The sequence below is a fragment of the Acomys minous genome (assembly GCF_964271855.1).
Source record: "Acomys minous genome assembly, chromosome: 17".
Lineage (NCBI taxonomy): Eukaryota > Metazoa > Chordata > Mammalia > Rodentia > Muridae > Acomys > Acomys minous.
The window spans coordinates 56,248,047-56,262,042 of NC_140500.1; the positions used below are offsets into that span (position 1 = coordinate 56,248,047).

The 13,996-nt window shown below is 46.8% G+C and overlaps 1 protein-coding gene across 1 annotated transcript; it reads right to left on the bottom strand.

Moving 5' to 3' along the window:
* Positions 1-6,149: 6,149 nt before the first annotated feature.
* On the bottom strand, positions 6,150-12,422 carry BMP10 (bone morphogenetic protein 10). Its single transcript, XM_084765926.1, has 2 exons — positions 12,064-12,422; positions 6,150-7,718 (listed from the first exon to the last, which is right to left on the bottom strand). Exons 1-2 carry the CDS (start codon positions 12,395-12,397, stop codon positions 6,787-6,789), a joined length of 1,266 nt encoding a protein of 421 aa, XP_084622052.1. The 5' UTR covers positions 12,398-12,422; the 3' UTR covers positions 6,150-6,786.
* Between the last annotated feature and the right edge of the window lie 1,574 nt (positions 12,423-13,996).

The following is a 13,996-nucleotide window of genomic DNA, read 5'->3' on the forward strand; positions in this document are numbered from 1 at the left end:
ACCAGCCTGTGGGACTGATGTCTAACCTCACCCTGCGTCAAGAAAGGGGCCCTGGGAGCTAGAACGTTATTCTTTGCGCCCACCACACGGGCTTTTGCTGTTGTATTTCTTGCAGAAACTTCAAAAAAGAAAGAAGGAAAGAATAAGAGATGTGACTGTTGCAGGGGGGAAAAAACCATAACAGATGCCAGTCTCATGTAAATATTATGTTAATTAAAACAGATGGCCCATAAACAAAATAACTTTGGGGGGCTGGTTTCTGTTCTGCCTGGGTTTCTTAATATAGCAACTCAGTTCCCATCCTGTTAGCGCCCTGTCCTTATCAAACGTTGAACCGGGTGTGAGGAAGTTTAAATTCCCAGCGATTGGAGAGTGTTCTCTAAACACTCAGGACAGATGGTCTCTTGCCTGAAAAGCATGCTTCCTTTCGGGGAACATGAGGCTTGAACTTGGCTATTTCAGGAAAATATGTGATTCATTTTTAGACGTCAAGGTTTTTCGGCTCTGAAGAGCACTCCCCATTCCCATCTTCCCTGGGGGTTTGCCCGCGGGGCAGAGATCCCATCTGTGCGCACCTTAGGCATCACAGGGGAGGAAGGAAGCCTCCTGTACAGCTCCTATCCCTTCAAAGATGGATTTGTAAAGATAAGTGTCACTTGAGAGGGTGTGGCTGATCAAGTCAGACTACCACCAAGTAGCAGAGAACAAGACAACAGCTGCAGCAGCAGCAGCAGCAGCAGCAGCAGCAACAGCAGTATGTCCTTTCTGACCCCTTCAAAGGTTCTCAGTTTCCACTCCAGCAGAATGCAGGGTGCTGGCGTGTCAGAGCTGTGTAATCTCTTTTAACCTCTAACAGTCCCTCAGCCCTGTGTTGCCTTTTTCCTTCTCCTTTTATCTTTAAGCAGAACTGCTTTGCAGAAAGTTCTTCAAGTGGGTCCTCTGATGTTTCCTCGTAATTAATCAGGCTCTTATGCATGTAAGCAGCAACTCTAATTAGAAGCTGGGCTTGCTAAAACAAAACAAAACAAAACAAACAAAACCCCTCCAAAACAAAAAAACACTCTGGGGCCCTTCAAGAAAATCAGCCAGTATACAGCATGTGAAACTACCCTGATGTGACAGGCTTGTTCAGTGCTTCTTAGCAGAAAAACTTAACTTGGGCTAAGTGGTCAAAACTGTTGTCAGACTCTTAGCATCTTATTTTTAAAGTACAAATGGACTGCGTGTGTGTCCGTGTATTTCCCCCACTTTCTTGGGTGGATGAGACACTTGGAATCCGCGAGGATAGACCCAGGAAGGTTCAGGGAGGGCAGGAACCATTTCTGCAAGCTGACGGTTGAGGAGAGTGAGTCGGAGGTAATCACACAATCCATTTATAACCGCCAAGTTAACAAGCTCTCACCTCCAAATATACCCCTTATTTACAAAGAGCCACTTCTGTGCAAAAGTGGGCTCTTGTCCACGTGACTAGAGTCACATGCCCGGGTCCCACATCTTGTTTCTTACAACACCAGAAAGATCAGTTCATACAAGGCTCATTCTCAGAATTTTAACATTGTGTGTGTGAACTTGGAACATGATTTTCTCACTTTGTTATAAGCTCCCTCCTAAATTAACTTGCCCCTCCATTTCTGCCCAGTGCATCCCAATTGTCTCAGTTTATGGGGGGAAATAAAAGACATTCAGAATGAAGTGGCCAATCAAAGTGGCCTTGCCCAGGTCAGACCACATGTGGAGAAAAGCCCCAGGCGCCCCATCATGAGAGGCATCTATAAGTGGAATTATTTACAGAAGAATGCATAGGCTGCCAAAGAATGCAAAGCCAAGTCATAAGAATGGCTTCCCTACCCCTTTTTGTCCAGGCCTGGTCCACGGCCTTGAGGAAGTACTCTGCTCCCTCCCCTCCAGGACTGACCTCTGCCTCACCTTGTCAGTGCTCATCCAAGGACAGGGGCCGGTGCTCCCTGTCAAATGTGCCAGATGGACCCTGCTGGCCAGGATGTTGGAGTCCATTCAAGAGAGGCACAAAAAGGTCTTATGGGAGGAACTGTATTCTTTCGTAGGCTGTCTCACTGCCCTTCAAGCCCCACGTTGCCATGGGAATGAACTTCCTTCAGGGACCACCACCATCTTCCATGTGCTCCCGGCATAAGAGGAAGCCACGTGTCTGAGATGCTCAGATACTGTGCTTCCTGAGGCTCTACAGAAGATCCTTTGTGCTTCCCCAGTGACTTTATCACGCACTGTGACTCAAACTATTTGTTAAACTGGGCACAGAAGAGCACTGGAGCCCCCTAACAAGCCAGGTCCCTCCCGTCTTATATTTGCAGAGAAGTCAGGTGTATCTTGATGCCTATCAAGATAGGAGAACAGAGCAGCGAGCTTTAAGGATCCCCTCCTTTAAACTGGAGAGCATATGAACCTCGGCAATGAGAGATCAATCAAATTTAACCTGAATATTTTCCAGATTAATCGCTCTTTAATATAATATAGCCAGGATTCCAAGAAGTACTTTTCCAGTTATTAACAAAAAAGGTGTCAATTCGGTTTCCTTCTCTATTGCTAGTATTCCTGGAGGGTGCACAGGGTCATATAGAACGAGAAGATTATACAAAAGTAGAAGCAGCTCAGGGCAGCTGGCTGTCTCTTCAAAGCGTTTTCTCCTAAGTAAGCAGGAAGTTGTATCCCATCTAGATAGACTGTGCCGTGAAACTATAAAAAGGAGGTAGAATACAGGGAAGGGGCTGCCTCTAAAAAATAAACTGCTGAAGATTATTGTCAAAATAATTTTTTCCATTTTATTTAACAGGCTGACTCTACTGTACACATTTGCTTAATGAACAGAGTGTAGCATATTTATGTCCATCTTCATTTTAGTCTAACTGCTAGTAGGTCTGGACATGGATGGTCAACTTGCTTTCCCGAAGAACGTGACTGCTTAGCTGATCAGCGTGTTCGGATATCAACTAATTTCCTTGACGCCTCCAAGCCCCGCTGGTGAGAGCTGGCGTTAATCTCCCCACCGCAGTCAGGCCAGGAGCTCACAAACACATGTGTGATAGGAGCAAACTGATGGCCCGTGAATGGTCATCCTCCAAGGGGTGTTCGCGTGTAGATATGTTTCCACATGTGTTGGTATCACGCAGTGTTAGCTCCCCTCCTTTTCACTAAATGTGTACAATCAAATATCTTTGGCTGGGAACAAGAAAACACACACAGAAAAACCAGTGTTTCTTTTCTACCACCACGTGAGCTTTCAGAGGTTGAGTGGGACGGAGCGGAGCTCAGTGACAGAAGGGGATCTGCATTGCACACTGCAAATAAATGTCAAGAGAGTTTGCCTAGACACAGCAGCATTTTATGAATTCGGTTAAAAACTGAGATATAAGTTCCCTCATATGAACGTTCTTTCACTGGAAGAATATTAATTATTTTTAAAATGATAAAAACTCTATTAACCATTTTTAAAAAGTATTTCATCATTAAATTCCCAGACTAAAATTACCCTGGAAAGGGGGAGGGTGCTGGGAGGACAACTTTGAGGAGTCACTACATTAATACCCGTGGCTTCTTTTGGTACAGTTGTTTGTCTGAATTGGCACATGGGGGAGGTAATGGGTATTTTCAAAGAAGAGGCCTCTACTTTGGGGGTGTCCAGTTAAATGCCACTTTCGCTAACAGAGCAGCAATTGTATTCACTTATGGCTGACAATGGTTTGCTCTCATGACAAAGTGACCATGCTGACTTAGGGGATGGCATGCCATTTATTGGCAAGATACATTGGAAACATGAGTACTTGAGTTAAACTTGGCTATTTACAAGTCAGCAGATAGAGGGAGGGGCTCACAGTTTGCCCACAAGACACAAAGACACAAAACTATGGCCGGATCCCTTAAAATAAGAGGACAGTTTGATGCAAAAAGCAGAGGGGGACACACAGGTGTAAAGTCTAACTGAACTACACTCCTGGAAAGGGTATTCTATGAACTGCAGCGAAGGCTAGTCTAGCCACACACATAAAAATAAAATATTTAATATTCTACACTATATTACAAAAATAAATATATTAGTCAATAAATAGTAAGAAGCCTAGAAACTTATACACGAACCATGCTGGTGGTGGGCTGCCCCGAGTGCCCTGTGAGAGTTTCCCTCAAGAGTCATTAGGTTTATCAGCTTTTGTTGTCAGAGCACAAGAAATAAAAAGAGCACAAGACTGGTATCGGCAAGCCATAGTGGAAGACCTGTCGTTGAAGAAATGTATCGCTAAGTTTCCATTTTCCGAGAACCTGCACATTCCGCGGCTCAGGCTAAGGCAGTGAAGTGGGAGGGCTGCGGGCAGATGCTCGGAGAAGGAAGAAGCATGCTTCTATTTATGGCTTCTGTCAGCCCTCTTTCTGATAAGGAAGCAAAAGTCATAACAATGATGAAAACGGCAACACTTGAATATCCAATGCGTGGCTATCTGCACACCTTTCTCCAGGAGGACCGTCGTGAAAACACAACGTATATTTGCCCTGTAGTAAGTGGAGCAGACAGCTTCAGCTGTCACCTCTCTTCAATAGCTCAACAAAGTCTCTCCAGGAGCTGGCTGTGCGAGCAGCGATGGGCATGGCAGGATACAAGAGCCGACACCTCTAGTATCAGAGTGTTAACGTCAGTGGTGCTCTGCATCCAGAAAGCATGCGGCTCTCTAAGGACCTGGCTGTCATGTTTTCCCGGGGGTTGCAAGCCATTTGGCATCACGTGACATATCTAAACTATTGAAGTTACAAAGCTGAGCTGCTTTTTTCCCTGGCCTGGTGGTAGAGCCATGACTAAAGCTTACGACAAACTATTGCTGCTAAGTTGAAAATGTTATGATTGTGTCTATGACAGTGTCCTTGAGGAAGGATCAGCAGTACCGTGGAGCATGAGTATGTGTTGTGTACCATAAAGTATGAAGGCTGCACCGTTTCCTCGGGGTTGCTGGCATGCACTCAAACACACGGTGTTAGGAAGAGGCTAAGACCGATGCTCCTTAGTCAAATAGCCACTTCAGCCCACACAATGTCCCTCACCGTGTTCCCATGGATGATCAAAATATTCTTCTTTCGGGGCAACAGCTTCTCCGAGATTTGCATCTTGACTGCTAGATATATATATATAATTGAGGTACAGATTCAGAAAATACCATTCCTACACAGAACAATCTGAACACATAGCCCTAAGAAGTTTATGGAAAGGAAGCTGATAGCCAGCCCAGAATTATATATAGTATCTTAATTTTTAATATGTCCAATAGGGCAGGGTTGGGCAATGTACTGGAGGCCGTACGCCTGCTTCTCACGTGAGCCACTGTGTCACCTGTCTGCTGATGCCTGCTCTAGTTTCTCCTACACAGAGTCTAGGATCCTAACAGAGCCAGGGTCTCAGTGTCCTTACAACCCACCTGACGATGGGCAATACTTTCAAACTGGAAAGAGGGCAGCGTGGCAAGAACGGAAACACCACAGAGTTTCTCCCAGGACCAAGGCTGATCTCAAAGTTTAAGCTCAGCGTTTTGAGTCATCGGCTTACGTATATACTAAATCACCGGATATATTCGCTTGGACTTTAGCCTTCTTCTATTTTGTATTTGTCATGGAAAATGTGACATAAAGGATCAAACCAAGTCAAGGTAAATGTCCAGAACAAGCGTAGAAGTCTGATCGCTAACTGATGTCACACGGGGTGAAAATGCTTTCAGGTGCCCCGGGCTGGCCCATGTCATGGGTAATGCAAGGAGAGAAAGACAGAAAAACAAGAGGCATGATGGGCAAGAAGTTAAAGAAAGGGAGAAAGAAAGGAGGTTATGAAGTGAAGAACATTTCAACGGAAGTCATCAAACAGCTTCCTTCTCATCGTCCTCTTAGTCTTCCATCATTGTCCAAAAAGACTTAATTATCCCATTGGAATTGTGATGATTTTATCATCACACCCGAGGACATCTGTGCCCCTTCCCCCCTCTCCCTCCACCACCTCCATGGCCCTCTGCAGCAGGAAGGAAGCAGCACACGTGGCCTTGCCTCCTGTTGACTGAGGGAGTGCGAGCCCTGAAAGCCGCCACTGCCCCCCCCCGCCCCCGCCTTTCTTGACCAAGCACTGTCCTCTGGAGCCCAGGGGCCCATTCTTTGCAAGGGCATCTCTGGGACCGTTGCCTGTCAAGGCCGTTTGTTCTGTGTACCTGACAACCCCGCCCACCTCTTGAGCCTGCAGCTGGCTCACCAAGGCTGCTGCTCTGAGCCATGGCGGACACAACCAACGGAAAAGAACTACATTTACATTCCCAGAACACGTGGAAGATACATTTAAATTCCCAAAATGAATTCTCTTAGCCCAAGTCCCATAGCCTATAATACATAAATTCTGGAGGAAGCCACTCCCGTGTATGAGTATGGTCTGCCTCTGTTGAGCAAAAAGGCTTTCGTAAGCCCGTGTGCACCTGCATGAATATACACAGATACCTGTGTGTGGGCACTGTTTCCTGTAGGGCTTTGCTCCTCCCAAACTGACATAGAGGGTAAGTGGTACGGGCCTGTGTTTTGTTGTTAGAGATGGCATCACTGGGAAATAACGGTCCAAAGCAGATGAACGGAAGGGACTGGATTGTATAGCAAAATACACATTTTCTGCAGCACACTGACCTGTCTGCTTCCCTAACGTGGCAACCTCTGTTATCTGTACACCTTCATTAAATAGAATCCTTAAATAGAACGCAAAATATACACATCTGCAGTTATTAAATAAGCCTCGGGCCTCCTCTCCTATCTGCAGCCACATTCGGACACGGCCATTCCCTCGTATTTAAATTTGTAGGTGACCACGCCTTTATCTAAATAGAGGATAGAGATTGGATCCAGCTTCGTGGGGACACAGCAGGCTTTGGAGGCTTTCTGGGAGTTCTTGAGGTGCACCAAGGCCTGGATGATCGCATGTTTTGTGGGTGTGAGGTGCTCTGCCAGCGGGTAGTTACAGACGCCCCGGCATTCGTAGGCTTCGTAGCCAGGCGGGGCGATGATCCAGGAGTCCCAGCCGATCTCCTTGAAGTCGATGTAGAGCGGGGTCTTCTTGCAGTAGTTTCCCTTGGCGTTCCTCCGGATTCGAGCCGTGGAGTCATCGATCATGTTAGACCTCATCTGCAGCAGGGCCTCCTCGCCAGGCCCGCTGGGAAAATCATCCGAGCCCGGACCCGGGTCCCGCTCGTGGGTGATCATTTCACTCAGTTCCTCCTGCTGCTGTTTGTCGTTGCTTTGGTCGTCAGAAAAGACGACAAGCAAGGGGTCGTGCTTGTTCTGGGCGCCGAGCTCGATTTCCAGCTGTCCCCTCCTGCTGTCCTCGGCTTGGTTTTGTCTGCTTTCGATGTGGATCTCCAGCTGATGGGTCGATGGGCCTGACTTTTGCCAACGTCTGGCGGCGTCCGTGACGTCGAACGTCTCCCACTCACTGTCGATGCCGTAGATCTCTGTCGAGACCAGGACGAGCATGCTCCTCTCGTCCTCGTGACCCTCGACGCTCTCAAGCACCTCAAAAATGGTAACTTTACGGTCCACGCCATCATACATCAGACGATCTCTCTGCACCAGCGTGTACAGCCGGAGTTCAGCCATGATGACCTCTTCATGGTGAGGGATAGACACGTTGAAGAGGAGAGGGTATTTCCGGAGCCCGTTAAAACTCACTGGTTGAGAAAACAGATCTAAAAAGAGAAAGATGTTTATGAGAAATCAGACTTTGCGGCATGCTTCATGATAAAGCAGTTTAAAGCAGGTGCTTATTTATGTAGTAAAAGGAACGAAACTTTCCAAGCCTGAGCTGCCTCACAGGGGAAGAGCTGGAAAGAGTCCTGGAGCTATTGACAAGCCCTTCAGCTTTCCAATAGTAATGAGCCGTGAAACAGATAGTTGAGGTTGCTCTCTCAAACTGTTTGTAACAGATGTTGATCCCCGTGAAGTCAGCTGGGCCCAGGGGCTTCACAGAAGACCTCTGTAGACCAGGGGTTGTTAAACTATGACCCCCACCCCACCCCATCCCCAGGCTGAGCTGGGACTGTCACACGCTTTGGCAAGAGAAGCTTCGTCAGTGCACAGCCCTGCTCGCGTATTGATGTACTGTCTCTGGCTCACTTTGCCCTGCAGAGACAGTTAGATATTGGCCATCTGGCCTCGACAGAGGAAGTGTCCTGACCCTGAGCCTACATAACAAAGCTTAGCGAGGTCAACAGAACAGCTTTAAAAGAAAGAGTTAGAGCAGCTGCTTCTGGAGGACTGTGGTTTTCTTTGAGTAAGAAGGTGACTCCTGAAGTACTCAGGTTGCTTTTGTGACAGTCGCTAACAACCGGCGTGCAGTCAGACACACACAGACCACCCGAGATCTATACAAAATAGCTTGTTAAAGAGCCTTTGTATCAAAAGCAGGTCTCCAAACGCTTTCAGATTGATTTTTTTTAAAACAAGGTCTCACTGTGTGGCCCTGGCTGGTCTGCAATTCATTATGTTGAGCAGGCTGGCCTTGAACTTGCAGAAGTCTTCTTTCTGTGTGTGTGTGTGTGTGTGTGTGTGTGTGTGTGTGTGTGTGTGTGTGTGTCCTGAGACACAAAACAGGCATGGGTCACCATGCCTGACCTGAGGGTAACCTTTGACATGAGAATCTTACAGTGACCTCAGAGCTCCTGGGTGCTTACCTCAAGTAGTGTGTCTCTAAGAAGACGGAGATATGTGACATCAGAGTATCCAAGGATTGTGACACCCATGACGTCAGGGTCCTCAACTGTCCTTGGCAACTTTTCCCTAACTGTATACCTGACTCGTGACCTCAGTGGACTCTCTGATCCACACCGTGCTCAATGTCTTTCTTTAGCTGATTGCTTTCATCATTTACTCTCAAGAGAGCTGAAAGGTTCATCCTTAAGCTCCTGGGTGTATGGGCTTTTAAAATGTACACAAATAAAACATGCAGTTACTTTGCATGTTTCACAGCTTCCTCTGGGTGCTACTTAGTCCTTTTCACAGTGGCAGTGGGGGATACTGAATTAGGGGATGGCTCTGACATCACTGATGTGGCCAGAGCAACTGTAGCCAGGGTTTAACATCCTGATCCAGCCTTGGCTCCGGTCTATTCTTCTTCACAGTACACAGCCTGCCACAGCTGCTCAGTAGATATAGTTGTTGACCAACTGGATGAATATTTTACCCCATTTTATTAATAGCTTTCCTACTTGGAAAAGCCGCACCCTCCTTCTCTGGACTGTGTACCTCTGAGGGTGTCCTTCTGATTTGAGGAAGGAAAGTTCTCTTGCCTCACCTTCCCTGTCTCTATCTTGGCCCCCCCCCTTGCGATCTTGATGCCCTCAAGTCTTCCTATGAAAGTTCATCCCGCTAGGAGTCACTTATGCCCTTGCTGTCATGGAAGAGCAACAGTGGGAGAGCAGGCTTGTTGGTCCTCCATGAGAGAGGCACAGAGTAAGTGCTTTCTGGAATGGACAATATTTGGGGGCACATGAGTATGCTGGCTGTCTTGACTGAAGCAGGGGCTTCAGTGGATATTTACATGTGTTAGCTCTCCTATTATGCATGTTAAATATATATATATATATATGTTTACACTTTTAGTTGATATACTTCTATGTATCAATTATGCTTCATGAAGATGTGCTTTAAAAAGTAAGCTCATGTCAAGGAGGCTGAGACAGGAGGATTATGAATTTGAGCCCAGCCTGAGCTATACAATAAAATATTGTCTCAAATAAAATTAATAGTTCATATTTTCTAAAGATTTATTTATTATTTATACAGTAATCCACCTGCATGTGTGTCTACCTGCACAAGAAGGCACCAGATCTCATTACAGATGGGCTGTGAGTCACCATGTGGTTGCTGGGACTTGAACTCAGGACCTTTGGAAGCTTAACCTCTGAGCCATCTCTCCAGCCCTAACAGTTCATAATTTTTAAAAAATTAAATACAAGTATTTCAAGGCCAACCAGGGCTAAATGGTGAGTTCAAGGCCAGGTTAAAACACCACACCACACCCCCGCTCCCCCACGCCCACGCCCTCCACAGAGACACAAGCCAGCCTTAACTAACTAAACTACCCACAACTCTTTGCGTATGTGACAAGAGACCAATGAAGAGGCACAGTACAAGAGAAACAGTGTCCTTCAAGCTGCACATGCTAGCTGCTCTGCAAACGGTGTGCCTGAGGTGTTCCAACGGCCCCCACAACGCACACATGGATGCTATGCTAGTTTTGCACCAGAAGAAATCAAACCACCAAGTGCATATCCGACTTCGTAAAAAAAAAAAAAAAATATGGAGGACGGAGCCAAGGTAAGAATGGAAACCACATTGTGTGTGACACTGGTTCAAAGATGAATTAGGTTCTGGAGTCTTCTTGGGCTTTACCTACCAGGGCGTGTCACTGAGCAAAGACAAAAGGTGTGTGGATAAATGACAGCAGCGAGCAGGGAGAGCCTGGTGAGGGGACGCCCCGTCCTCTGCTGTGCGAGTCCTCCTCCGCTAAGCTGGCAGAAGTGCAAGGGGTGAGTGGCTTGGTGTCTCCAAGGCTGACTCTTCCAAGATGGGTCTCCAGTGATGGCAAGCTTGATTACACCCTTGCCTTTTTGTCACTTGCTCTTCCATGGGAGAAGCAAGAAACAGAAACGGAATAAAGCATTCCACCATGCCTGAGCTGAGCTGCATTGCCACGGTGACTGAGCCAGGCTGTACTCCCCCACGCCTGAGCTAGGCTGTGGCTCAGAGCGGGAAGCTGAGGCAGCCTCCTTCGGGAGGCTGTGTTTTCCCTCCCAGGCTTGCCTCCAAAGGAATCTGAAATCTGTTTTTCCATCCCCACCCAGAAACATGCTAATAACTAGAAGTGGTAGTTTTAGCAGCAACCGCTATCTTGCTGTCTGAGGATTACCCACTTGATGTTCATGCCAGCGCCTAGAATATTAAGTAATTAATTAGAAGTCATCACGCTTCGTCCAGTGTTTGCTACCATGAGCCTCCTCTTTTGCCTGTGGCTGCGTGTGATTCCCTCATTTGTGTCCTGCAGCTTCTATCTCCCAGGAGGAAGTTATTAGTCTAGTTAGTCACAGTCGCCCAAGGCAGATAGCTCTCAGCGGTCCTGAGCTGTTTCGTGCCACTGACTTCTGCTTTCAAAGCCATCTGGCAAAATTTAGTCAAATCTGATTTTTCCCCCCTCTCTCAGTGACTACAATAGCACAATTAGTAAACAGTAAAGAGCCATTGTCTCTGTATCTGCAGCCTCTACCATCTATGTTATATGTTTTTTTCCACTTATGCCACCTAAGCATAGGGTTAGCTTTCTGACTCATCTTCAGAGCCAAGGGGAAGAAATAAGAGTCCAAAATGCATATATCACTTTTCCTGAAGATACAGTCACAGTAGGCTGGGCTGTCGGCTGAGTGCTGCACACTTCCTGGAGGCATCTTACAAGTAATGCTCTGCATGGACACATGTCCCATCAAACGCAGCACAGCATTAGAAAAATCTCCCAAATACAGTTCTGTTCTATCAGGACATTGCCCAGCAAAGTCACAAATGGAAACTCACCCAGGGCTTAAACAAACTACAAAGCCCAAATGTCAAAAACAAACAAACAAACAAACAAACCTTTTATATTGTTTTCATCACTTTCGATCTAAGGAAAAGTTGACAAATTTTTAACAACCTCAGATGGAAACTGAGTCCTGTCTAGAAAGTAGCAGATAAGATAGAACAATGGTCAACATTTATGGTTTTTAAAAAATATATATACTTGGTATCCAGATTAAAATGTTATCAAGAAACCTGCTGTGATGTCAGGATGATTGGCGTTTTGTGGGGTCTCGTTAATAGATATTCTACAGCATTTTTTGGAGTTCTAGGAGGAGCGTGTGGTACAGTGGGTACACTGTGTCTGAGCCATGTGTTCCCATGAATGCAACCTCCCCCACATCATCCTCACATGGACATTTACTTCTTTCTTCCTGAGAAAAAGCACAGCCAAAGCCTCAGAGGTGAAGAGGCAAGGCAGCCTACCTTCATTCTTGAAGCTCCGGATGATGTTAGCGGATGGCATGGAGGTCCGGTCGGTGGCGAATTTGTTGTAAAGCTCCAGCATGTACTCCGGCGGGTCCACTTTGCCGGCGTCCTGTGGCGGGATGTCCGACAGGTTCAGTGTCTTGAGAAACTCGTCTTTCATGCTCTGCAGCAGCGTGTTGAAGTCAATACTATCTTGCTCTGCGAAGAGATCATCAAAGAAGGGCATGTCTTCTTCCAGAGGTGACTGCTCAAGGCCCATGATGGGGCTTCCAGAAGCCCAGGGAGCCGCCAGGCAGAAGACAGCACTCAGCTGCAGGACCAGAGAACCCATGACTGCTTAGCTTCCCAGGCCAACCTAGGAAGGCTTAACTCCCGCGGGGCTCTAAGTGGCAGTTTTATCTTGCGGAGTGTAAATGTCTTGTGTCACTAGACACGACACAAGCATGGAAAACTCTTCCTCTGTCTTCCCCTCCCCCACTATTCCCCACCCCACCCCCCACCCCCGCCAAAAGTCAGGTTGCAGTAATTGGATAGAAAAAATCCCCTATGGGGCCTAGCCCTCCTTATCTTTCCAGTGTAAACTTGTACACCAGATTGCACTTTTTTTTTTTTAATCTTACAATCCCTTTTTCTTTTTAATGAGCATTTTGTAAACATTTCCAAATTCTGACACTGGTGAGAGACAGGACAATTTTCTCTTTGCAAAGGCTCTGCCGCTCTTCCTCTCTTTGGCTTCCTTTTGTAGGGATGACCGGCTGGATTCTGTGCTTACGCGACTCGGTTTTGCACGTGTGTACTAAAACCCACAGAGTGCACGTTATTAGTGGTGCAGACTGACTCAGGTGCTGGGGCTTACTTGTCTAAAGAGGGACTAGATGTCCGACAACTTCAAGTCAAGTAGACATAAATGGCTCATAAATGAATTTTGCAGCATTCGTTTTTTTAGAAATAGGAAAGAATGAATGTCCTGGTCGTTTTCTCACAGATCCAGTCAGGCGGAAGTAAAGCCAGTGTCTGGGTGTAGTGGGGTTTTGCGGGGGCAGTGCTGTGAAGAGCTTTTCAGAAACCATCTAATGTGTTTCGCCCAACGACCGTTTTTTTCATCCTTGTCGTGTGTGGAGACACCTAAGGCCCTGTAGCAATGGCGTGGCGCTGTGTAATCATGAAGCCTCAGGCAGTCTAAGCAGAAACTTCGTAACCAGCATTCCATTAGACCTGGAACGCCTGAGGACAGCAGCTAGACTCCAGTCCACCTGTACCAGGAAGTCGGTGAGGAGGCAGGTAGTGTAGAGTCAGAGCCCAGTAATTTACCAGGCCAAACTCTCTGCCAAGTTCACCTGCAAGTCCAAGTCCAAAGCTCCACCAACCTAGCGAACAGCATTACTAAACAGATAAAAAATGCCAAGCATGCCGGGAAGGGGTGGGGCGGGGCCGGGTAGAATTGGTTTGTGTGTCCAGTTTTGGAATAACAAACCAGGCTGACCATTCGGACCATGCTAATTGGTGGCAGCGGGAGGCATGGTGCTGTCGTAGTGGCTCTGGAGACAGCTCCGAGGGGCGATTTCCTGCAGGGACAATTATAAAGGAATCTCTTCTGCTTGCTCAGAGTGTTCCCTGGGCAAGTCTTTGGTGTATTCTGAGGACAGTACTTAAATTTTTGGTATACCAGAATACTGTCTTAGTTTCTTGGTCAAGGCTTTCTACTCTCTTACTAATAGGCTGGCTAGTGTCCTGATTTACCGTCCTTACCACTTCTCACGTTTCTAGCAACCTTTTCATCCATTCTCCTCTTTCCTAGATTTTTTTACAGTAATTTTTTTCTTGAGACAGGGTTTCTCTGTGTAGCCCTGGCTGTCCTGGAACTCATTCTATAGATCAGGGAGATCTGCCTGTCTCTACCTCCTAAATGCCGGGATTAAAGGTATACACC